This window comes from Mercenaria mercenaria, chromosome 9 (assembly GCF_021730395.1).
Source record: "Mercenaria mercenaria strain notata chromosome 9, MADL_Memer_1, whole genome shotgun sequence".
In the NCBI taxonomy this organism is placed as follows: domain Eukaryota; kingdom Metazoa; phylum Mollusca; class Bivalvia; order Venerida; family Veneridae; genus Mercenaria; species Mercenaria mercenaria.
This window is the reverse complement of record NC_069369.1, coordinates 14,045,244-14,072,424: the sequence shown is the minus strand read 5'-3', so window position 1 is coordinate 14,072,424 and position 27,181 is coordinate 14,045,244. Positions and strand designations below refer to the sequence as shown.

The window sequence follows — 27,181 nt, the reverse complement described above, 5'->3', positions numbered from 1 at the left end:
TACTTTATTCTAATACGATCCGATTCGTTTTCCTATTAAACAAAGAAGGCTGAAAACGGTGAATTATTATACAATTTACTGTTCTGACGTCACAATTATTACGTCATAGCGTCAAACGGCATAGCGGCGCGCTGGAAATGAAACCGATTAACATCTGAACTCCAAACAATGATTTATTCAGCGACAATTCACTAAACGAGATATATTATTTCTTAGATATAAAATAGGAAACAGTAAAGTAAATGCATATTTATAAAACTGATAGAAATCTACCCTTCACAATTCAGAATGGCAAAGACAGATGTAACAAACAGGACATTAACCCTTAGCCTGCTGGCGGCAGATGATCCTGCCTTTGCGACCAGTGCAGACCAAGATCAGCCTGCACATCCGTGCAGTCTGATCATGGTCTGCACTGTTCGCTATTCAGTCAGTAAATTTTCAGTGAAAACCCCTTTGAATGATATGTGGTACTGTCCAAGTTGAAAGATGGACCAGTCCATTTTAGAAATATAGCAGGGTAAGGGTTAATTAGTACTAATAAGAAACAAATACACTAAACTGTTCCTATAGGTAGATAATAGTATCCAGCTAAAATCATTCAAAACGACCTTTTTACAGAACCAATTTTCATTTTTTAAATAGATCTATTTAAGGATTGTGGTGCATTTTAATACTGGTCTATCTAATGTACCCATTGCGACCATCGTACCTATAATAAATTTGTTAACTCTGTAGAAAACCGTACTTCTGCACGAACTCGTAGAACGAAACATGACAGTTATGAATTAACTAATAAATTCTGCCACCGATAAGAAATTTGCAAAACTGAACAAACACGGATACCTGTCAAAAACGTTCAGTGTCTTTTTCTTTGCAGTTTCTACAAAATGTAAACAACTATAAAGATCTCTGAATTTAAGACCACGGTGAAAGAGACTTACGTTTTTAAATCTAGGATAATAATGCTCCAAGAAGCAACTGGGGTGTTCCCCCACCATCAAAAGCTGGAAAGTCACCATATGACATATAATTGTATAACGTTAAACACAACAAAAAAATGAAATGGTAGAAGATGTAGTAACCAATCAAATGAATATGTTTTCGCATAAAAGTAACGAGGCAGTATTTTGTACCGTTTGAGTTAGATGTTTGCAGATAAAACGATGTTTATTTTTGCATTTCCTGTAGTCTGCAATGTACCTAAACTGCTTTGCTGTACCTTAAAATGGTAGCAATGCATTTTTGTAGTCACTACGAAAATTCGGTCGAGTTTTGGTAGCTACTATTAAAATGCGTTACACTCGACGCAATTTGGTAGTTTACAAAAATGTAGTTCCAATTTGCGTTGGATATGTAAACATTCAACGCAAAATGGTATTGATAATAATCTCTTGATTTACAAAAAGAATATTTTACTAGCACATTAAAACAACAAAACAATACAATGTTATTGCATAGTAAGCGTCGTTTGAGGCCCTTTTCACACGCTCAGGAATCTACATTTTTATTGTTTTTATACGAAAACTGTATCTTGGGAGGGGAACTCCGAACCCCCACCATTTTTATATATCCCTCCTTTTATCTAGATCCTTTTATGTGCGTAATGTAAAAAAGAGCACAGCCCCTGATGTAGAAAAAAGTACCAAAATACATTCCATTCCATGAGTTTTAACACATCATGTGTACCCTTGCAACGCATTTTGTCGCTACCAAAACTAGGTCGAATGTTTGTGCGTTTCTGCCATTTTGAGGTGTAACACTGCTTTGAACATGATACGTTCAGTCTTTGCATTCAGACATTTAGCTGGCAATGTCTTATCACAATTGCGTAATTATTGCGCATGTGTAGCATTCAGCTGAATAAAAGTAATGCATTTGCATTAATTATAAATATCAATAAAGGTGAGGAAACGTTAAAATAATCTGTAGGATTTGAGCTTTAGTTTACTTAAACTCTTCAATTTCAGCTGAAACAGGCGTGGTGCATTCTGTGCTACCTCACTGTAGCTTTCAAAAATGCCACACGCCCTTTGCGTAAGTTACGAGCATGATAATAAAGGAAATAATAAAACATTATGCTAACAATTTTTAAAATTGACTCTTGCAGAGACAGGATGCACGTGGTATTAATTACAGTAAAGTAAAAGCCAGGTTATACATTTGAAGGCTATAACTTTACTAAAAACTAATACAAAAGTGTATCAGTGTTATTTTTTAAAAATTGTTATCGTCAAAAGTAGGACACATTTGCATTTAATCTGTTTTCTTCAATTTACATATTACTTGACTAAGCAAACGATTAAATGAAATGACCTCTCGGCATTACAGGTGGGGACAAACAGTCATGAACTGCTGATACAGCTGATTAGACAACACGCGCTGAAAGGCACCTGTAAAATATGCCAGTAAACATATTTCATACGGAGATAAAACATTTACATGTCTATAAAATTTATGTCACACCGAACTTTCATTTCAATACATAGGAGAATAAATACTGAAAAGACTTCAGTTTTTATAAAGAGTATTTCTAAAATATGCGCATAGTTTTAAATACGCTTTCAAAGGTACTACAATGAACACATTGTTTGTTATATTAACGTTACTGAAGATTATCAAACTTGGGTTCTATGTTAAACAAATACAAGAGAATTAAGAGAGTATTTCATAACTTTAGGGTGAATAGCACTTTGTATTTTTTAACAGTCCGCGTATCATTTTGATATCATAATTAAGTAGAAGTTACCCAAATATTGTTTAATAGACATTAAAAGTATTATCATTGGACACCGGCTTCCAAGGCTTTCTCGAAATCTTACAAAAATATCACGTGATACACAAACCCAACTATATATACTGTAGCTACAATAAACTTGTCTTCAGATAAAAATGCAAGAGTGAGGCTGACAAGGTGCCACACTCTACAAGACCAGATCGGCATTTTTATCATCATTTACCAACAAACGATACACTATTTTGATATTTATAGCTGATCAAGTCATAAAAATGGGCTGAAAAGGTAGCAGATTGCATAAAAACCATGTATCAGTCAGCCTCATTTTCTCAATGATAAGACACACAAAACAACAAAGAAACTACAATAAATGTATTATTTTTGGAAGCGCATATTGGAGGTATTATCAGGTAGTTAAATTGTTGTTAAAGACTGTTTGAATGGTAGATAGCAGTCTTGAATTGTAGAAACATGTGATATTATTAAATACTCTCCGAAACCTTTTAATAATATGCGCACTTCATTGTAAAATGTAAAACACACAGCGAAAACAATAATATCTTTAACGGACTGTCCATATTATTCCCCAAACAATTTTGGTAAATGTTACCGAACAAAAATATCCGCTGACATCTGTTTAGAACTTAAGAAGTTCCTCAAAGACCTGGTAATTTGTATCAAGTTCATTTACACCTTTCTCGAAATTTTGTTTAATGAAATTACTGATAAAGATGGCATACTTCTAACGACATGTTTACCCCAGGACATACTGAAATCCTCTCGTAACAATATAAGATTTTTTGACAATTACTGGGTTACGTTTACAATATCTTCAAAATATATTATTTCAGCTTACCAGTAAAACGTTCTCTGTAATTTAAAGCATTTACCATTTCCACACGGGTTTTAAAAAAATGATTTGTAAGAAACTTACACCAATATATTAATTGAAACGTGTAGATACAATTTAAATATAAACCATTTGTAAGATGAAATGCCTGAAGAATATAATATATACTTACATCCACATCAAAACCCCATCGTATCTCCAACTTTCTACGTTTCTTAACATATTTCTTCTCTTTCCTTATCAATCTTCTTTCATCATCAAATTCATTACGTCCATGTAAGTATTTATTATTTGAAACGATACCTCCATCAACATAATCATTCTTAAACAAAAGAACAGCCGTGGCTATGAACTTCCACATCAACAGAATTCTGCAACAGTTGACCATTATTACTTCTCATAGTCTTTTAGTTCGTTAACATTGTTTTATTTTCTGCAGTTGTTAGTATTGTTCTTTTAACTGTTAACTTTAACTTAACACTTCATAAAATGGAAAAATATAAATGTACAAAGTTTTGAAAAGAATTTGTTTTGTTTTTTCTCTCCACAAAATGATCCTTTTACATTAATAGCATTTAAATGATTTTTTAATTGGCAATTAACATAAGATATTATAAACATAATGTTGATTTATATAATCCATTCTCGCTTTAAAAATCTTCACGCTCTTTTCAACCCGTCAGGCTATTAAATGAGATTTTTTTTTTCTCAATTTAGTAGCTATATAATAGTAAATATTTGACATTGCCACGGAACACATAACAAATACTTTGTGAATCGGTGAGCTGCTTCACTAACAGTGAACCTCCTAGTTGGTATCATTACTATTAAGATATCAAATTGCGCTAACATCATAACAGTACAGTTTTATATTATGAAAAAAAAAATGGTTATAATTCTTTTCGCAAAAAGTAGTTATAGTTTATGTTTGAATAGGAGGCAAATAAAGAACTTTAAGCGCTTGGAATGGTTCAAATATAAAAATGATTGTAAATTATAATAAGTGTCGTATAAAAAGTGTATTTATGTTTAATTTTTTTATTAAGTTTGATTGTGGCTGTTCTTCTGTTAACTGTTCCGTTAAAGTTGACGTATTCATGTAAGAGGGGTCTGGTGTTAGCATAAAAGATAATCTAAACAGTTCTTTAGTTATGCCTTACCAAATGGTTCTAGCGTTAAACTAACAGCTCGTTTAGTTATGTTTTAGCTATATAAAAGGGCACTAGCGTAATGTTAACACCTTTTTGTAACAAATTATCTGGATTAGAGGGCACCAGTGTTGTAGTGACAGCACGGTTTGTGATGAAAAGATACTAGCGTTATCCTAACAGCACTTTGTAATGTTTTAGTTAAAAGGTCACTAGCTTGTGGACGACCGGAACAGAAGAAAATGTGTTCGTAATTCAAAGAACCGAAAAACCTTGATTATGACTAGATTACTAGTTACAGAAAAAATAAAGCGTTAACTCTCTCCTCCTCACACGCACACACAAACACATATGAAACTATAAAACGTGATTATTGTTTCACATCGAAAAGTGTAAAAGTAACGGTTCCGACACACAGTGTGCAGAAAAATAAATCAACTAATAGAAATGTATGCGCACTTTGGTGTTTGGTCGGATTGGTTTATAATGTAACATTTCATGAAATATTAATAACCCTATTTCAAGCAAATGAACAGAGAGACTCACAACCAGTCAGACAGGTACACACACAGTCAACCAACCAAACTAAAAGCTCTAAACCATTGCTATTAATTAAATAAGCTTCGGCATTATGAAGTTTAATTCGCTGTCCGAGGTGCAAAAACCTTAAGATTGCTACGGTTTTCCACTCGCATATTACATTAATCTTGTCAGGTTCTATGTCATTTGCTATTTAGGTGCAAGTTTATCGTAATATTAGAGAAAATGTCCTTTTGTGACAATATAGCACTACGGTACCTGACACTATGTATCAAATATATTAACACCACGCTATTCAGTCTGATTAAATAAACATGCAAAAATATCCTCAATCCGAACGTGTTTTCAAGCTGTTTAAATACCAGCGTATACAATTACCTTTAATTTACAGTTACATTGTATTTGATAACATTTGAATACAAGCATCCATCTGCAAAATCATGGTTTCATCTTAATATTCATTCAATTTGAACCGAACCTAAGATATCTTGGGTTCATCGGATCATCTCTGTTATCACGACATTATAATACTGCACACAAACACTTAAGACTAGGGCATTGACTTGATTTTCCGTTCACTTTGTTGACTAGGCGAATTTGAGTTTTAGTAGTAAATTTGAATTCTGGCAAATGATATTTTACATTAAATGATTAAATGTTTATTTTGATAGATGAAAGTGCCATGCTATAACAGTACAGGTAGGGTGGAGAAACTGATATCCGTGCCTGGAAACATGATAGCGTATATTCCAACTATTATTTTAATATATTATTATTTTCTAGCTGGATTTTGTCCTGAAGAATAAGTAGTATTACTTCTAGCAAGAATAATGTTTAAGGTTACCGCATATTTTTCATATTTATATCATTGACGACTGTTTTTTCATTTAGGTTATTGATTCACCTTTACCAACATGAATGTGTACAGCCAAAACTTTCTTTTTATCTCAACTTCTTTTTCTTTAATAGTATGTGGAACTTCGGGGATATGAAGAGGACATTTTTTTTAAAAAAAAATATCAAGAAAAACTTGTCCAAACTGTACTTTGAGAACTATATGGATATTGCGAAATCGTAAGCATGTCTTGCCTTAAAACCCGTCTATGTTAAATCACCGCGTTGAGGTTTCTGGTATTTTGTATTGTGTTTGTTGCTTATGCATCACAAGCCATACATCCAGGTTGATTATGTACTCCTCGTGTTTTTCTTTCATTAAATCAATTTTCTTCAAAACATGTGTTAGTTTTTGCCTCAGTGTCGTACCTACTTTTTTTCTTATCCTTTTTTTTCAATAGTGTCCGTGAGAGAATTTATTATTTCGTTTATTATAAACAACTACAAAATAACCTTCTTTCAAGTTTTTAAAGGCGCGAATTACTTCATACTAACTTGTAGCAATGTTTCCGTGATGTGCGTGTAATTTTCATTTTTGCTTTTGAATAGATAAAATGATCTAATTCAGCCTCACATAACACTGACCTGCAGCAAATCTTGATAAAATTGATTCAAAGCTTACACACATTTTTTACAGATACCACAAGACGATTTAGCACGCTCTGATAAATTAAATGTTTTCATTAAAATTCATATATGCATTTTGTTGCAATTATCTTTCTAAATCACTGACATATTTATTTCAGATAAAGCAAATATAAATCAAATAACATCTCCAAAGACATTTTATCTCTTATTAAACGGTATAATATCTTAACGTTCTTCTCCTTCTCTTGTATTTTTTAAAACTTGTTAGAGCTTGATTATTCTCGTGTTATAGCCAAAGGTATGTTCCGTCATACATTTCGAAAAAATGATATAACGATACATTGTTATATACAGGATTTTGTTTATGTACGGGCAATGTTATCTTGATACACATTTTTTGTATCTCTTGTCTTAAAGCACTGAGTTGTTCATCACATATAATCAGTGAGACATGGGATCATCCATACTAATCAGTAACGAATTTCATTTCACACCAACCGTTAAGTAGGCTTTCATTTAATCAAACTGGAAAGTGATGATCTTTGAACATGTAGTTTTGTTCGACTATGTTTGTATTGTATCCGGTGACGTTTCGCGGAAGATATATTCAACAAAATTAATTACATACATCCCAAGAGCAAACTATATCCTTACATTTTGCCGGTAGCAGGTAACGCTAACTTGTCAGAAATTAAACTGTGAGCTGTGAAGAAGTTACCGTGTTCTCATTATTCATAAAAACAGACATAATCTTATTATCCCAGGTGTACAAAGGTGTTGAAACAGTTTATGTTATCTAATGAGCTTTTATAAAAAAATCTATTAAAATGGATAACATATACTTTGGCCTTATCTTTTTAAGCACACGTTTTCAAAATAATTGTTGGAAAGAAGGCCAGTCGCAGATCAATGTTAAAAGTAAGATAAATTGATGCATGAGCTTACAAAGTAACAGCTATCAATTGCTTTAACAAACAGTATCTGTGCAACCTGTGAGATATGTCCAATTCATGCAGTGTTAATAATTTATGGGCATCGAAACAGCACACCACCCATGAGCAATGTTTTAGTATCACTGCGTTCAATAACATAAACCAGGTCGTACCTGAACGGCTTTACACCTCTGCAAAATTTGAACAAAGTGTTCAGTTTTTGAAATATGGTACCAGTATGTTCAAATGCTACACACACCAGGTTGTGTTTATGTTAAGCATGTAAGAATCAACAAAGACGATAATATATGGCACCAAGCTGTACAAATGCTGCATACACCAGGATTAATCTACGCATGTAAGCATCAACTTAAACGCTGAAATATGGCACTGTTGTTAAATATTGCTTTTCTGTTACACTTTAAATTCATAGAAAGGAAAGAAGCAAAACAATTATAGAAAACAACGTTCTTCTCTTAGTCGATTCATTCGCGAGTTATATGGTTCATTTATTCTACAATCATGTTTAAGTAACGATTTTTCGCCTCGGATATGGGTAATTTCATACAGCTAATTCAATAAAACTCTATTCGGAACAGACACTCTTTTCTGATCCCCCTGTATTTTTAAAGAACCAGCTACTGTCATAATATAACTTCCAATTATTTTGGAGTTGAATTCTCATGTCTTGATGATAAGGTCTAAAAACAGCGAAAGTTTTTGGCAATGTTTATGTAATAAAAATTAATGCATTTGAAGAAGGATGCAATACTGATGTTGTTCGAATTAGGCGCTTTTCTTATTCTGTCTACGCTATTATTAAAGATACAGGCATAAGAGATAAAAAACTAGGTAGACATGTTATACAATATCAAGTACATTGATGCATAATGTCGGTATCAATCTTATATATATAATCGCAATTTTAATTTTTCCTCTAAATCATCCATTAGTTGAAGCCTAAGAAGTTGCAGTACCAATTTCACAAGATGATTCGTACACGGGAGAGCATTTCACAAGAAAACAAAGTACATTGCCCGCTGTTATAATTCTTGCATTGACTTGTTTGTTTGTTTTTGGTTTAACGCCATTTTTTCAACAGTATTTCAGTTATGTAATGGCGAACAGTTAACCTGACCAGAGTTCCTGGATTCTGTACCATTACAAACCTGTAACTGCCAACTTCCCCACATGAATCGGAGGTGGAGAACGAATGATTTCAGACAAAATATCTTTTATAAAACCGTCACGGAGAACATACGCCCCGCCCGGGGATCGAACTCACTGCTCCGCGATCGTAGATCTACGCTCTCCCTACTGAGCTAAGCGGGCGGGATTGCATTGACAAATTTTACTTTTTAACGGCCATGCATGACATTGATATTTACAGCAAAGATGCGAGTTTACCTTACCCAAGAAAATGAAAGAGCTATTGTCATAGAAAATGTTGGACAAAAAACTCTTATTTTTTAGAACAATGATATCATAATAAATGGCATGCTATGTGACGACTTGCAAAACTTTTGTTACAAGTCACAGTCTTTCATTTAATCGTAACATATTACTTTTTAGAAAGCGTGACTTTTAAATTTGACACAAACATGTTCCTGCTCATGAAAATGCATTTTTTTTGTAAGTATGCCCTTAATTGTTTATAGTATGTTTTGCGCGCTATAGCATATTACAAGTGGTTCACTGGATAAAAGGTCGTGAAGCAAACATAGAATCTTATATTGCTAATTCGTCAGTTCTTTTTTTAAAATGTCACGTTAACCTTAACTCGAAGAAGTACCCTTTAATATTAACATTTAATTTTACTCTTGAAGTACGAACATACACAAGTATTTTGTAGGTAAACTAGATTTTCCAAGCAAGTGTTACCTATTGTATTATCTACATCTCTCAAGACATGAACATTATTATGCTCATGGCAGCACTTTGATAACGAAGTCGTTCTCGCTATCTTACTGTAGATTGATAAAACCCTGATTAACTCTACTGAGACTTTCTGACGTCACCGAACTTGCTTGAAAAGCATGTATTACGGAAGTCTAAAACAGTTGCATATCGTAATAATTATAAAATAGTACATACTTTTAAGTCTCTTCAGATACATTTGGTTAATCTTTTATTGATATAATGTACATAGTGGCGTGACATTACAGCGCAATTTACGAAAACCTTATCATTTCTACAAATACTGTAGAAGTCTATCGGATACGCATGTAATATCTTCTACTTCTTACTACAAATACTGTGTTCAGGTCTATCAGACACGCATGTAATAAGGTACAGGTCTATCTGACACGCATGTAATATCTTCTACATAATTACTACAAATACTGTGTACATGTCTATCAGACAATCATGTAATAAGGTACAAGTCTATCTGACACGCATGTAATATCCTCTATTTATTACTGCTACTCTATCAGACGTAATATCCTCTATATGTGTTAGACATTTGTAGTGATATCCTATATATCATTTGCCACAAATACTGTATAAGTCTGTCCTTAGCAAAGCAACAAGTGAAAAAAAACATGATGTTAAAATCAATATGTAAGTGATTTTGATTGAGAAGCTGCAAACTCATCACTGCTACCAGTTTCAAATGATAAGATATCTTTGCAGTCCATTCTTTCAGATGATATATGAAGAAATTTATTTTCAGTCCTTGATTCATCTTAGGATAGTAATTTCAATGTTATATTTATGAAATATTGTAATAATATATATAATATTATAAAAGTAGGACAAACATTAATTTTACATCTTAAAGATGCTCTAATCTTTACTTTACTTCAAAACACGAGTTTGAAACGGAAACGCAATGACATAGTTTCTTTTAATGTCGGCTTTCCTTCGCATGATATGTATATGCAGTAACATTTGGCAGCAACCAGATTCAACAATTCTGACATATTGCAGGTTCAGTTGTCTTACACCCATACACTACAAACAGCTAATGATAGCCTTTATCAAATATTTGATGTTATAGGATTAAAATAAAGCGATTACGTACTTTTGATATTACACTAGTGTAATATCATTTCGATGTTGACGTCGTATTTAGTACTAAGATAAATTGGTTGAATTGACATTGCCTACAGAACGTAATGAATGAAGGAATATCGAAGTTTCAGCAGGGAAAGCTACTATAATAGTGTGTACAAGGCAAAGGTGCCGTATAAAATGAAGTGGCTCGCTCTTCCAAAACGGAGCGACACTATATATACAACACATTCTACTTTTAAATCATACGAGTATATATTTTGTAGTGTGCCAAAACGTTTACTTGGTAATCAGCTACAGTGAAACACCGCTCGCTCGAGCATCGATGACTCGAGCACCCGGGCTCGCTCGAGCAATTCATGTGGTCCCGGCCGATTTCCTTCTATTTTCTATGTGATATTACCATGGCTGGGTCGAGCATCGATAACTCGATCGCTCGAGCATGAAACCTGGTCCCTATGTATTAATTTACTATTTGTTACTTCTGGCTAAATCGAGCAGAGGTGTCAAAATTTTTCACACCTTCGGCGGTCAGAATGTGTCGGTTAATTAAACATTTTCAATTACCGTTAAAATTGCGTAGTCTATTCCCAGACTATCTTAAATGTTTGTTTGTCGGTATAGTTGATCTTATGATGAGAATAATTATTGATAAAATCTTAAAGAAAAGTTTTATTGATCAAATATCGATCAATTACTGATTACTTAAAGCATCTTGTCTGCGGGATCGAGAAGATAGTTATGAGATCTTAGTATTTTAATCAGCAATTGTTTGCATGCAAATGAAGGAAATAATATAGCCGTTTCATAAAATTCAGACGATAATTATGATATGCACTTGTTGATGAATAAAAAAAGTCTTAGTTGTTTCTTCGCATATGCCATTTACAAATTATATATTGAAACGTCTATCAATAGATAACGTTTGTAATACGTTTGTTTTTGAAAAATGTCACAAGTATGTTATTATTACGCATCACCGTTTACCCTGCAAACGGTCCCAATGACAGTTGGTAAAACAAACTTTAGTTTTCTTCGTATGTTGGTCAATGTTTGGGTCGCTCGAAACCATGGATAACTCGAGCATTTTGCTCATCCCCTTGCGACCTCGAGCGAGCGGTGTTTTACTGTAGCTATATCATAAGACAAACTATCTATTCTATCGTACATAATGGTGTCTTAAGCACTTTGCAAAATGCATTTGTACCAAAGCGAGAAATAAATATTTGGTCTCCCAAAATAAAAACTGTAATCAAATACTTTTCTTGCTCTCCCAACAAATACAGAATGCACATTCAGTTATACCGTGAATTATTGCAGACTTTCTGTAATAAATTCATTTGTCTGAGACAGTCTTATCGTATAAACTGACAATATACAAGATAAGCCAGTATCATGTTTTTGTTATGTTTGATGAATGATGAATATATTTCTTAAAATAGAAATTATTGCTTTATTGCTGTGGCGGAATTTCAAAGGAGTAATAACCTTTACACGCACTAAACATTGTAGGTCGTAATGTGTATTTTCATGGAACATTTTAGTATGACTTTATGTCATTTTCCTGCCACTAAAATTATTGTATGGCTTTGAAAGCTGGGGTGTGGCACCGCAAAACGTCATGATACTATATCGCTAAAAGCTCTGCTTATATATCTTATTTGTTCTAAAGCACATGGTCTGCATAAAGACTGATCAGTAGTTAAATAGCGTTCGATAACATTGTACAAAACTGATCTACAATGAATCGGCAACCCTTTCGTACTAACACAGCTAATGAGTTTTCTTATAACAATGAAGTTCGTTGAAGATTACCAGTAAAATTTCCAAGATCCGGTCAGACTTTAACGGTTTTTATATTTAAAAGTACCTCGGGTATCGCACCCGGAAAATAAAACAACAAAATGCAACAGAGCAATTTTCGAACCTAGTAAAATCGTTCTTAAGGCTGTCTTAAAGTGTTAGCACTTGCCTCAGGTCTCCACTGACAGACATACAGAAATTTTTAGAAATTTCCTTCGTGTAATAAATGTTTATGCTTCGGAAAGTGTGAAAGGGTCTTAAGTCCATATTTCGTCTTTTTTATGTACTTTATACACTTAACATGGATGCAAAAGGTACTGCAGGCAAACGTAATTCATATTTTGATGTATGGATGCCATTGGAATCAGTCTCATTGATTATAACGAATGACTAGATACTAGGTTATTTTTGTCATTACTTAACAAGTGAGCAAGTTTGATGAAAATATGTACCACAAAGCTGAGACCTATTTACACAACACGCCATGTAATCATTAATAGGAAAGCTAAGCAGAAACTTTGTTTAATTATGAGTTCAGATAATATCGTGTTTCTACAGCTCTAATATTCCATTAATTTGTGCAAAGGTGTATCAGAGTTTTCACTTTGTCTAATGCATTATTTCCCATCGATCTTGTAACACGTTTGTTGGTCTTATCTTTAAGGGAATGTGCCATCAGAACACGTTTAAAATGAATTGTTTGGAAGACGGCCATTTTACAATTCAAAGTAAGCAGTAAGATAAGTAAATGCATTATGTTTCAACTACCCAGGTAACATTTGCTGCACTGGTTTTGATATATTAGAAAGGTATAATCAGCTTCTCATTCATACATTTTTGTATCACAGGGTTGCCTAAACAACATTTCAGTCATGCTTGCAAACAGGATTTTGCATCCAGTACTTCTAGAAGTAACGTAAGTTTCGATTAATAATTTCAATAAAATTTGTTTAGTCATTAGACTACGACGCTACGGTCTCAACAAGGAAGAGTAAATGCCAAGTTGGTACATCCTAACTTCGGTAGAAGTAGATACAACTACTCCATTGTTTTTATATTATTTGAGCCGCGCCATGAGAAAAACAACATAGTGCGTTTGCGACCAGCATGGATCCAGACCAGCCTGCGCGCAGTCTGGTCAGGATCCATGCTGTTCGCTTTAAATGCCTATTGGAATTAGAGAAAATGTTAGCGAACAGCATTGATCTTGACCAGACTGCGCGGATGCGCAGGCTGGTCTGGATTCATGCTGGTCGCAAACGCACTATGTTGGTTTTCTCATGGTGCTGCTCATATATCCTTACCGTCAAATATAAAACTGCTATTTTCATAAAGCATTAACCCTGTTAATTTAGTCAACTTATGGAAAAGTTTAAACCAAACCCTAACACGTGTTTACGCCCCAGCATTTATGAATTGGGCATATAGCACTGCTGCTTTCCTTACATCCGTACGTCCGTCCGTAACATTTTATTGAAAACGTATTGGATACACAGGCATATAAAGAATTTCTTACTCAAAGTGAAGAATTGGTTTTTCCTGTGAAAATGTATTCCGACAGTTTTTCCTTCAAAGGACTTCGGACACTTTCTATATGAATTTGCCTACTCAAAGAGTGAAAAATAAACCACTAAGAAATAAGTATTTAATTACATATACCATCAAAATACATATTAGAGATTATTTCATAAAGTCAAATTTTTCAATATTTTTTCATAAAATGGTAATTTTTGCTCTAAATAGAATTACGAACCCTGTTATATACATATAAAAGCTATTTTGCTTTAAAGAACATTGTTCCCCCCCGTGCATCAAAACCATATTTGACCAGCATATGTAGATATTAATTATACACATTTTCTATGACTATTGTGTTGATGCAAGGGGTGGAACAGTACTTTTAAACAAAAAATATAACTACAGGGTGTTCCCAAATGTAAAGTAACCAATACTTTTTATATTCATTTTTAATAATTTGATAGTCACATATTTTTACATCTGTTTGTAACTAAAATACTATACAAATGTTTGAATGGGCACATATAGGCATGTTATACATGTAGAGTAGTGAGAGAAGCAAATACTGTTAATTCATTATTATTCATTGGGTTAAAGTTTCATTCGCATATCCTGTTTGTTTGTTGTAGTAGATTGGCAAATGTGTGCTGTAAAATACTAGCAACACACCAGGTAATCTTCTGCATGCCCTCCTCGCGACGCGCACACCAGGATGTAATTTGTTTTCCATTTTGTTTTTATTATTATTATTATTTTTTTGTATTTTTTATACATTTTTCATTTCTTTATTTCTTCATCTTTTTCTGTGCATTTATATTTATTTCTTTTAGACACATACTACATGTGACACGCATTCATCACTTCATGTTCTTCCTTCAGTAAAAACTGAATTGAAGATTTTCTTTGCGGCGGACTAGGCCTAAACACAACAAAAAAAGGGGCAATATGTGCACAGCATTTTATCTGATCCTGACTATAGTCTATCCAACAGAAATAAAGCTTGGCATTGATATGCCTGTGATGCATAGGTCAAGAACAGTAGCTTCTTGGCAGGTCATATCAGTGACGGTTTCACATTCAGTGTGATGCCACGAAAGTGATGTGTCAAGTCGCTTTCCATGCAGATGGCATATACAAATACGGCTAGACGCGAACACGAACTAAACGGTCCAGCCGAGTTTCAGGTGGAACTTTTAAGCAGCGACCTGCTTCAACCTTTCGAATATGTTTTGCCCACAACTTCAGCCCTGAATAGACAACATTATCTATAGATGGGTTGTTGTCAGACTTATCCGGATTTAACTTTTTCCGATCCAGCTTCCTTAGGCAAGCCTCAGATAGAACTGTCATTTCGGATACATTTTTATTACATGTTTAAGCGAAATGAGCCGTGCTATGAGAAAACCAACATAGTGGCTTTGCGACCAGCATGGATCCAGACCAGCCTGAGCATCTGCGTAGTCTGGTCAGGATCCATGCTGTTTGCTTTCAAAGTCTTTTGGAATAAGACAAACCGTTAGCGAACAGCATTGATCCTGACTAGACTGCGCAGATGTGCAGGCTGGTCAGGATCGATCAATGCTGGTGGCAATTGCACTATGTTGGTTTTCTCATGGCGCGGCTCAAATATTATGTGTGCCACTGGTACTTATCCTAAACAAAATCCCACCCTACGGCCTTGATAAGATTACTGACTTTTCTTATTATTAATGTTATACATCACACAAATAGCTGCCATCACTTATAACAGAGCTATACAGACATGTACATGTACTTAAATAATTACCTGAACCACTGTAATAAAACTGACCGGTCACTTATACATGTATACCTGTTCACACAATGTAATGCGTCAATAACTTTACATTATGAACAGTGTATAGATAAATCAAGTACAGGTTGTTTGGAAAAATATCGTTCCCTTTTTTATTTATTTATAGGATTTTAATCTTAAAATGTTATTTTTTCCTTAAATAAACAGATTTTGTCACTTTTTTCGACTGGAATTAAAATATTTAAAACATCCGTAAAGTGATGACATTATATTTTCACGGAAATTTAAACATTTTATTTTTTCAAGAAAATATATCCTGGCCTATATAAAATAAGAAAAAACATCTTGATAGGAACAGATACAAACCAGTTTCTGCTGTAATAAGTTAACTAACACATTGGTTTATCACTGACTCGAAACGCTTTGGGTATTGTTTAAATACTTAAGGAGAAATTTGCATTTGAAATGTAGGCTAGAAGCATATGATAGTGTCCGAAGTCCTTAGCATTTCATAAACTGATTAGGAACAGCAGAATATATTGAAAAAATGCAGATTGTTTTAACTGATCAGTGGCGCCTACGGTAACATAACAATATTCTGACATTTCTATCGCATAATCTGACATTCGGAAAGACAGTATGTTATCAATGTTCAAATGTATTTGAAGATTGGTGGCACTGTTGTTGAAAATATGAATAATATTGACAGAAAAATTAACTTTTTTACATATTTAGATTATCGACGAAAAAAATGACACCAGGAAGTTGCTTCTTTATATTCAACAAACATCTGAAGATAGATAGTATCATATCTTGCGTTATAGACAACTGTTAAAAAAAGAAAAATAAGGGCAAACAATTATGAAATGGCAGTAAGTGTTGCTGACTTAAAAAAGGCTTTACAGTAACTATGAATGACTGTGAAAGTATCTCAAAGATATCTACCCTGCCTTTATCACCCTATTTGTCACCTTGTGTCATTTACACATACAACACTGTGTCTTTCTTAGAAAACTGTGAAGATTTTTCAGTGACATAATATTACGAAAGCGTGTGGGATGTATGGCTTAAAAATAAATTTAAAATATCAACAAGGTTTGCTCTTTGGTGTTGACATGAGTAATGGTTTTTTGTTTGTTTGTTGTTTTTTTTGCGGGGGAGATATTAATGTTTGTTTTGTGTCTTCTATGGCGTTGAGATGTGTAATGAATTTATGTGTTGCTGAGACGTGTAATATTTTTCCTGAGGTGCTGAGATTCATGTGACAACATCAAAGGTCATATGCTGTCTTTGCAGTAGTAAAAGACTGTATCAGACCATTATCTCTGGCGCAGTTCACTTAGGTAGTACAACTGCTATGGACCAGCTGATTAGATTCCTCTGGTCTGTGTCTTCTATGGCGTTGAGATGTGTAATGATTTTATGTGTTGCTTAGACGTGTGGTGCTGAGATTCATGTTACAACATCAAAGCTCAAGTGGTGTCTTTGCAGTAGTAAAAGACTTATCAGGCCGTAATTCCTGGCGCAGTTCACTTAGGTAGTACAACCGCTATGGACCAGCTGATTAGATTCCTCTGAAGAAGGAATTCCACCATTGGTAAAGTTTGATTCCGCAGAGAAGCAATCTTTGCTACAGACACATCTTTATAACCAGCTCAGCTTGACAATGTTTGAAATATATTACACATGCCGGATGTACATTTTCCTGTCATTATTATGATAAAAGTGCAGTACTACTGAAGCTAATATGCATTAATCTAATTACTGTTTCATTCCGCGACGCTCATAACATCTTTTACATGATAAAAATTGCAAAGAGGAAAACTTAACTCATGAAAATAACATTGACCCAGGTCTGCGATAAGAACTGAAATATTTTATTCAGCAACGTGAACTTTTGCTGTTTTTTGTTGCTATCGCGTATTAAGGTATTGCTAGTTTTCCCGTAGCAATTTGATACACTATATATATTTTCATATCACATAGCAAGATTTTGTATGATAAGGCTGGTGTCGCATTGTAATAATATATAATAATTATGAAGATACACTGACATATGGGTGAAATAGTGCAAATCCAAACTGCTTCTGTAACTTATAAATGTAATACATCTCGGAAGATTTCGAAAAAAATTGTGCATAAACGGGTAAATTATGAATTTCTTCACGTAAATAAGTTGCCATTCAAAGAAATATAATTGGTGTAATGTACACTATTGCTTGGAAAACAATAGGAAAAAACAACCTTTGGTGCTTCTACTCACGCACTGCACTGAAAACGTCCAGTTATAGCTGGTACTATTAAAAAGAGGTTATGACCGTTTGTTTGGTGTGCTGCTCTTTTACAGTTTGGTGTGCTACACTTTTCCCTTTGATTGTGTGCGACGGAGCAGGCAGAATACTCCATGAAAATTGCTTTGAAACTTTTGTTCTGACCAGTTTAGTACGTGCCCTTGATTTAATTGTGTCTCTCTTAATAATCAGGCATTCAGTACATTCTTTATTTCCCCATTTTGTAATATTTATTTGCAGGAGCTGTACTACTTTGTTACGATTTTAAGTGTTCGGGATTCACAAGGGGGGCGGGGGGGGTATACTTTCACTACACTGTCATGTAACTTTATAAGGGTTAATAGTGAGATTTGGAGCGCACAGTAACCGAATAGTGACTTGCCACTTACCGTTGCATAATTTCAAAAACAGAACTGTTTACAAGGAAATTGAAGATGTAGAATAAATCTATCTTGTTAAAATATGATATGACGGATATGTTTTGAAAATATTTGAAACGTAATGTTTTAATTGTCCCTGCAAATAATGTTTTAGTCTAAATGAAGTAATGAAAAAAGACAACTTGATCCTGAAGATTAGAGTGTATATTCAATTTCTAAGAAAAGTTCTATGATTGTTGTGACCAGGTTTAAAACTTTCAGCCTTCTGGTCAAATATTTAGAAAACTAAACACAAAAGAAACACTTCCTGATCTATAACTATGTTATAAACGTTAAAGCTGCTATATAAACTATGAATACCGTCTTACAAATACTTTATGTGCCGAAGAAAAAATATAACAAGTACGAAATTAAATATTCAAAGGACTTCTTCAAAATTTTATTTTAAAGATACATGCCTATAACTTGAAACCATTCCAAAAATACTGTGCACAGAGAATGCATAACTCAAACTGAAACGTGAGTGTGCTAAAATAGAAATGCAATAAAATCGTCTTTTTTCTTTTACATTAACATTCCTCCTTAGACGAATATCACAAAAAAATGATAAAACTCAGTTTCCGCAACACAGAAATATGCGGGCTTGCATTCATACAAACCTATCAGATAAACTGCCAATATAGAAGATAAGCAAATATCACGTTCTTGCTGAAAAATGGAAAAATATATGTTGCAGCACTTTAATTCATAAATAACACCTGCACGCACTGCACATCACAAGAAACTTGCTGAAAAAGATGTCATACGTATTTGAAAGAGTTATTTTAGTCTTGATACAACTGCACAAGGCAGGTTATATTACCTTTTTAAACAGTTGATTTTTTTCAAGAACTTTCACTAAAATTCTTCTTTCAAAGAGCAATCATGACATCTAAATGACTTTTGCAGTTAAACTAATATACTATTGTCTAAGCAATTAACAATGTTTATAAGATAATTGTTAGCACAATGCACATATCCCGGCAATTTTCTTATACCATATGATAAAGATTATAAATTTCTATTAAAAAGAACTAATGATCAAATAATTATGAGTCACACTACATGATTCTGTTTAGCGCTATTACAGTTTGACGGCGGGACAGAGGGAAACCTCCCTAATCTAGGCAGTTCTGAAAGTAAACTTCTACTAAACTGCTTTTGTAATTGCCCTCTGTGCTGTTTCGCGAGGCCCTAAATGGCGTTATTTTGTATATTATTCTTTAAACGCTTTATTCTTAAACAGGTTACAAGGGGAATAACACTGGTTTCGAGTCTTGCACGTCGCATGACAGCAGTCCAACATATAGCGTAATCCTTTTCCTCTCTCCATTCTGGAAAGAAAAGGCTGATTTGGTCCCAGATAGCAGACATGCGTTGGCCCAACGTTGGGCCAACGGCAGACTCTTCGTTGGCCCAACGAAGATTTCCGACGTTGGCCCAACGCCATTTTGCTAATTGGCGCAACGTTGGCCCAACGGTTGGTACACCGTTGGCCCAACGACTGGAATCCTACACTCATCGTTGGCCCTCCATTGGGCCAACAACTGATATCCTACACTCATCGTTGGCCCTCCATTGGGCCAACAACTGATATCCTACACTCATCGTTGGTCCTCCATTGGGCCAACAGCATTTTTTCGTCTATCACGGTTGGTCCAACGTTGGGCCAACTCTGTTTCTTTGTTGGCCAAAGATGGATGCCAACGCTATCCCAACGATTATGAAATTGAAAAAAGACTAAAACTAGCATTGTTTAAAAGATGTTTTATTTTCAAATAGTTGTGATTTTGTTAACATTTAACAAAAAGAAATCTAACATTTATTTAAAGTTTGTTTGCAATTTTCCTGAAGAAATGTAACAGAATATTTCATCACTACAACATGTAAAATATTGATTCCAGTCTTTTATAAATCTAAATATTTTTCTTATTTCAGTCACTAATTAAATCCTACTAAAGTGAATTACTGTCTGTATATTAACTCATTATATATCCAAGTTCTGTTTGTTTGTTTTCTTTTCTCACTGAAGTTGCAGCTTTTTATATTTTTATTTTTTCCTGTGCACCACAGTGCTAGGCACTCCATTATTACTCCTTTGAACAGCACCCTGTAAAAAACAAAAATCATAATGTTGATTAAACAATCTACGTCAAATTTATAACAATAACTAATGTATGAAATTAATTTTTGTCTGTATTTAACCGAGACAAATATGTTAGAATTAACAAGAAAATGAGTTATTTTATTTACAGAATTTAATACTCAACACAAGTGCCATCCGCCAGCTTTAGATATTAGTATTTAACATATGTTCAAGTCATAAGGATATAACATGTATACAGGACATAAAAAGAAATTCTGTATAAGTTTCCATACCTTTAACAAAAAATATTTAAAAAAAAACACTTCTACTTACAGTTTGTAGCTGGAAGACCGGGTTTTTGTTAAATCTAGACCTATCACATGTATAATAGTTTCCTTTACTTCACATGTCTATAAAGCTAGAAATCTGGCCTAGAGAGTAAAATTAACCACATTTTCTGAGATTTCTTACATAACTCGGGTTAACGAGAGTTCATGTTCTGGAATATTCAACAGATTTATTGTAAACATTTTATGATTGTATAAAATTAGATATTTGTTATAGAGTTAGTAAGGGTTTTTTCAATACTTTTTTCACAATTTTTTCAAGGTAGTAGATTTGAAATAGTTCAAAATATCATTACGGCTGCAGATAAGTTTTTAGTTTAATTAGCCCAAATTTAACTGATTACGAATTGGTGCAGAAAAGTGTTTAATAATTGATTAAATATTGCATGTTACAGCTACACAACCTGTGTATACCTGTGGGGGCTTGTGATAAAACAGTGACCTGTAAAATATACAATTATTATATTATTACTTCTAATGGACCAACGTTGGCCCAACGTTGGGCCAACGATGTTTTCTCTGTATAAGTCTTTCCCTGAAAATCAATATCGGGCCAATGCAGAGATATCTGTGACTGAAATTCAAAGTTGGTTCAACGTTGGCCCAACAGCTGTATTTACAATACTTATTAATCATTGTTGGGCCAACAGTGGCCCAACAACGATTATCCTTTGACGGTTTTTCGTCGTTGGCCCAATGACTTCATGTTTACAGGGGTGGAGACAATGTTTTATAAAACTTTACCCGTTACAGGGAATGCAGGTCATTCTTCCTCTAGAAACACGTTTTGTATTGTTGGTGGTAGTAGTTAGAAACCCAATACATATAGGAATTGATTCGGCTTACCATATCATCAAATATTTCTCGATTGTGTTGTGTCACCTTTTCCTATTATAGGGATTCATATTTAATTTTAGAAACATTTTTGGTGAAATGCTGCCGAATTTCAAGCTTTTGGCCATTAACACAATTTGAAATATTTGTTTTTAAATTATTGTGATTGCTTCATGCAGTACCTGTAAATTATTCAAATCAACCAATTCATTTACATCCCATATTGACATAACTCCATGTTATACCTCTGTATTTTGAAATCCCTAACTGTTTTATTGTAGTTAAAAGAGTAACATTTGGCCGAGATTTCCCTCCAGTATCAATTAGTTCACCTCTATTCTATTGATGTTTGACGCGAATAGCTGCAGGTGATAATTAGTAAATCATTGTGTAGTGTGTAAAGAGAAATCGATTGAGAAAACCAACGTAATTCCGAAAAAGGACACGTGTAAATTAAATAAAAATACAAACAAAATGCAAATATTTCACAAAACTATGTACATCAATCTCCCCAAACACCAAACGTCAGCCAACAAACACTCAGGATAACTTTATATGTGTAGTAGCTTCGAAGAAATAATCAAACCAATGACAACGACATGAAATTCAGCCAATATTTGGCGCAACAACATAAAGATCATTACAGGGTGAAAAATATCTACAAGTCTATACATCAAAACTCGTAGTAACTGTTGACACTCCGATTAAATCTATAAAGGAATTCTTCGGACGGACAGAACGCATCAATTTAATCAAAGTACTGATAGTACAGTACTGATGGAAGGTGGTTTATGTTAGTACGTGTATGAAAAAACAATCCATTCCAAAAATGGCACAAGCGCTAACAGCGCTTTGATAGTTAGAAACCCAATACATATGGGAATTGATTCGACTAACCATATCATCAATATAATACAGCGCTTTGGTGATACATACAGTTATGCATTCAAACGCCCTGTAAAGTAGTAAAGGCATGCAGCCGATAGTTATTCGCAGAAAATTACTGCGTCATTGGTATATATTCCAAGTATGTTGAACTATTTTTTACTGGGCATGAGAACTTGTAAGTTTGTGATCACGTTCACGGCTGTCTCAAAGGTTGTGATAGAGCAGGCCAAATTTTCCGGTCAGTGACGATAATGTCGGATAGATACAAAATAGTTGCGAGACAGTCTATTCCTGATTAAATTTTGCGCGGTTACATGGAGAAGGTGATCTTTGATAAATCACATTCCAACAAAATAGCAGACAGGGTTTGATTATCCGTTCGTGAGATACTATGAAATGTGTAAATCCTCTCAAGTATTATCAATAACGTGTTGTGAAACTGTATATCTGTCACATAAACCTAAATATTTATCACGTTAGAGATTTAGATTGATACCTGCTATTCTTTCATTGCTAACGCGACTTTAAAGTTATCTATGTAATCTATATATTTACCTAATTATGTCATAACATGCACGAAATGAGTGAAAAAATTAATCGAAGATAAACAACATATGGTAAGATGTATTCTAACGTCTCTCTGCATGACAGAATAAAACAATCATATTGACAAAATTAAAACACAAATATCGTGCAAAAATTTCTATACAGAATATTTACACATGCTGCATTTAGAATTCAAAATAGACTAACATAACATACTTTACATAACATACTTTACATAACATACTTGACATTTTATAAGCTGAATACATTTTACTGTATGTGACGTACAAGATACCGTACAATTACTTCATTTAATATATAACGAACCTTCTGAGATAATATTTAAAGTTATATAAATTACATCTTATTATATTTTCAAAGCATAAAATATGAAGGACACTAGGATGTAACCTACTTGTGATTTTAGAAGTCTCGTCAGATCAAAGGGTAAAAGAATATGAAGCGTAGACTTATTTAATTGATAGTACTGTAATATTCTAGCACGAACAACTCTAAGCTGAACTAATCAAGGATAAAAGGTACGTCTGTGGCAACGTTAAATGTCGCAACGCCGCTAAATGTCGCAACCACCGTTATATGTCGCAAGGTTGACGTTAAATGTCACAACCACCGCTAAATGTCGCAAAATCGTCTGCCGCTAAATGTCGCACCTTTAACGTTAAATGTCGCAAAAATTTGCCCACCGTTATATGTCGCAACACCAACGCGAAACGTCGCACTATGACACTATGACTATCAATTCCTTGTGTATATTTACTTTTTTTGAAGGAAGAAAAATTAACAGGGTTTTGTAATACAAATAATTATCTTAATGATAAGTGTTGTTACGTATAGCAACAAGCGGGCCTTGTTGGCCCTAGATCGCTCACCTGAGTTCCACCTTGTTTGAACAGTCACGCAAGAAAAATATTTATTATTTTGTAATAGGACCAGTGTTTTAGGACAGAAATATTCTGAGGCTTCTTCTAACTAAATACGATTTGGTAATGATACTGTTTGTTTGTGGGGGTTGGGTATGGGTAGGGAACGGGGTGAATAACGACACAGAAATCTAAGACACAAACACACAGCACCAAGACAATTAATAGAAAATATAAATATTTACATTTCTGAAGGGGGTGGGGGAAGAGAGAGAGGTGGTTATGTGTGGGTAGGCGGAAAAGTAGGATAATAAGGGGAATGAGACTAAACCAAACAATTTTAAGAGACTAAAAGTAAAATAATATCAAAATTCCCACTTTACCTAAAAATATGTACAAAGGGCCACATAGGATCTTTCTCCGCCATTGAAGCTTGATAGTTACCTTATGATTTGAAATGTAAACCTCCAAACAAAGAAATAGAATCCATGGCTGATTAATAGAAAATATTCGTTTTCTACAGGTGGTACAAAACACAGTTACAGTCTTCGTGCCGCGTAGTTAAACATCCTGTTGTGTAACAGGCCCGGATCGCGGCCCGAGCCGATCTCCCACCCCCAACCCCATCCTTGTTGGCTTATTAGTGACTTATACTCATCTAAGTTGCACCCGACTACTTTGGAAATAATATTTTCTCAAAATGCAGACCCAAACCGCCCCAGAGGCGAACATTTTATACTTATATTTCAAAATTCCCCAAGGGGGAAGAACCCTTGACCCCTTAAAATGAGGGGAGTACCCCTCCAGTACCTTAAAATTAAGACAAAAAATGCACCAGAGGCAACCATTTTATACCTGCTTTTCAAACGTTCCCGGGGATAGCCTCTGAGCCCTCGAAAATGGCAGGGATAACCCCTCCCATACACCGAAATTTTGAATAAAAAATGCAGTAAAAGTCCAGCATTCCATACCTGTATTTCAAAATTGTGAATGGGAAAAGACCCTAACCACCTAAAATAAGGGGAGTGCCCCTCTAGTACGTACCTCAAAAAAATAGACAAAAATGCACCACAGGCCAGCATTTCATACCTGTACATAAAAAAACTTTCCCACAAATACGAATAGAGGAACCCCGTATCTACCGCACGTCGCCGATGACGCTTTTGTTTTAAACTGGTCCCTCACCCCCCTCCATCCCCACCCCCTCCTCCATCAACAATTTCTGGCCCCGGGCTGTTGTGTAACGAAATTAAGGTCGACTAAAGACATGCGATACAACGCGAGACAATACGGAGCGCGAGCTTAATATCTCATGAGCTAAACAGGACTCCATAGAATTACATAGTTCAGACCTGAAATAAATTTGGTACTGTGGCGAGTACTACGTTAGTGCTCAAACCTTTAGATATAGAATATATAACGTATGTATGGTGCGGGACCACTGAAAAGCAAACGTGCAGATTAGAGTAAAAGGTCATTTCAGCCCTTCCAAATCAACACATTGCATACTGATGCATGCAAGCATGCATAACCTCTTATCTTATCTCTAAGTTGTAAAGACTGTTTAACTCTTATTTTGCTGTGCGACATTTAGCGTTGGAGTTGCGACATATAACGATGGGCAAATTTTTGCGACATTTAACGTTAAAGGTGCGACATTTAGCGGCAGGCGATTTTGCGACATTTAGCGGTGGTTGCGACATTTAACGTCAACCTTGCGACATATAACGGTGGTTGCGACATTTAGCGGCGTTGCGACATTTAACGTTGCCACAACGTCCTAGTCGACTGTCGTTAAACAATCTGAAATTGTGTTTGGGCATGCGCATTACCAATTCAGACAAAAGAAACACTCGTTCTTCTTTCATCAGAAGCGGGCAACTATGTCCTGTATGTGTTTCGTCTATGGTAGAATAATCATGTAAAACGTTGCAGGAAACACTTGACTAAACACTTTGCAAGATTTAAACGCGAAGAAGTAATATTTTCATTACTAGATAAACTTTTTATGCGAGTGCATAAAATATGGCAGTTAGTACACAACATTGGTTTCAAGGCTTTCACAACAGGACAAGGTTTTGAGAAATAGTTTAAGGGAAAGTGTCTTCTTAAGAAATTACAGTGTTCCATTTGGACCATCGATATTTTTATTTCTAAACTCCATTATCTCGAAAGTCGAAATCACAAAACTACGATAAAAATAGAATCGAACAGATAATTTGATGAACCTTAATGTGATTCCACAGTATGTATGCAATGCCCAAACTGTGTGGCTTTTTCAATATATTGTTAAATGACATTTTCTCCCTTATACCATATAGGTTGCACGATACTAATTCATTTCCTTCTTTATTTCGAACAAACGATTACATTCACATACATCATTTTCAGTACTTTTTAGCATTTCTGTCAGTGACATGACAATTATAAGAAGTAATTTACATATGATATCTAAACTTACCAAATTTCTAAAAAAAAAAAATGAAATGTTATGCTCAAATTATGCCCGTTTTCTTAAAACAGTTGAACAGGTGTCAGACTACCTGTACTTTTCTAATGAATGCAATGTTTGTTTCATTTTTGTTGTACTAGGAAATATATATATATATATATAAGAACATTTGTAAGCTGTATTTGATGTGCTCACAGTACCCACCACTGTAGTGTTCATAGTACCCCTCATGAAAGATAATCCATTTGATATAAATATCATTTAACCCTCATGCTTCCTTATACAAATGTTTCATTCAAGCCAAAACGCTGACGCTCCTTTATTTTGTAATTAAGTGAATTAGATTTTATTTGTAAATTCTTTAATTCTAATCCAACTTGTTTTATAGACGTTAATCTTGACAATTTTTTCTAAAACATGCGCTTGTAAAAAGCGTCAACACTAAATTCAACATTAAATAATTGAGAGATTAGCTTTGTAGATATATTCATTATTCGTAAAAAATCAAAATACCTCATGTTGCGCAAAATTTTACATCAAAGTATTTCTGTCTCAGAAACAGGAAACTTCGTTTCATTTCAAAGCTGCTCAATCACAAGTTAAATATATTTATCCACACAGACATTATCATGAAAATA

General features: G+C 34.2%; 1 protein-coding gene across 5 annotated transcripts in view; it reads right to left on the bottom strand.

The window, feature by feature from the left end:
- LOC123546515 (interstitial collagenase-like) overlaps positions 1–27,181 on the bottom strand; it is a 119,029-nt gene that overhangs the window by 56,803 nt on the left and 35,045 nt on the right. The window contains exon 1 of one of the 5 annotated variants that reach the window (XM_045332859.2): positions 3,760–4,236. The exons of the other annotated variants lie outside the window; for them this stretch is intronic. Within the exon in view, the coding sequence (XP_045188794.2) occupies positions 3,760–3,975 (216 nt within the window). The 5' untranslated portion in view covers positions 3,976–4,236. Of the gene's footprint in view, positions 1–3,759; positions 4,237–27,181 lie in introns of those variants that run through there. 5 annotated transcript variants of the gene reach the window in all.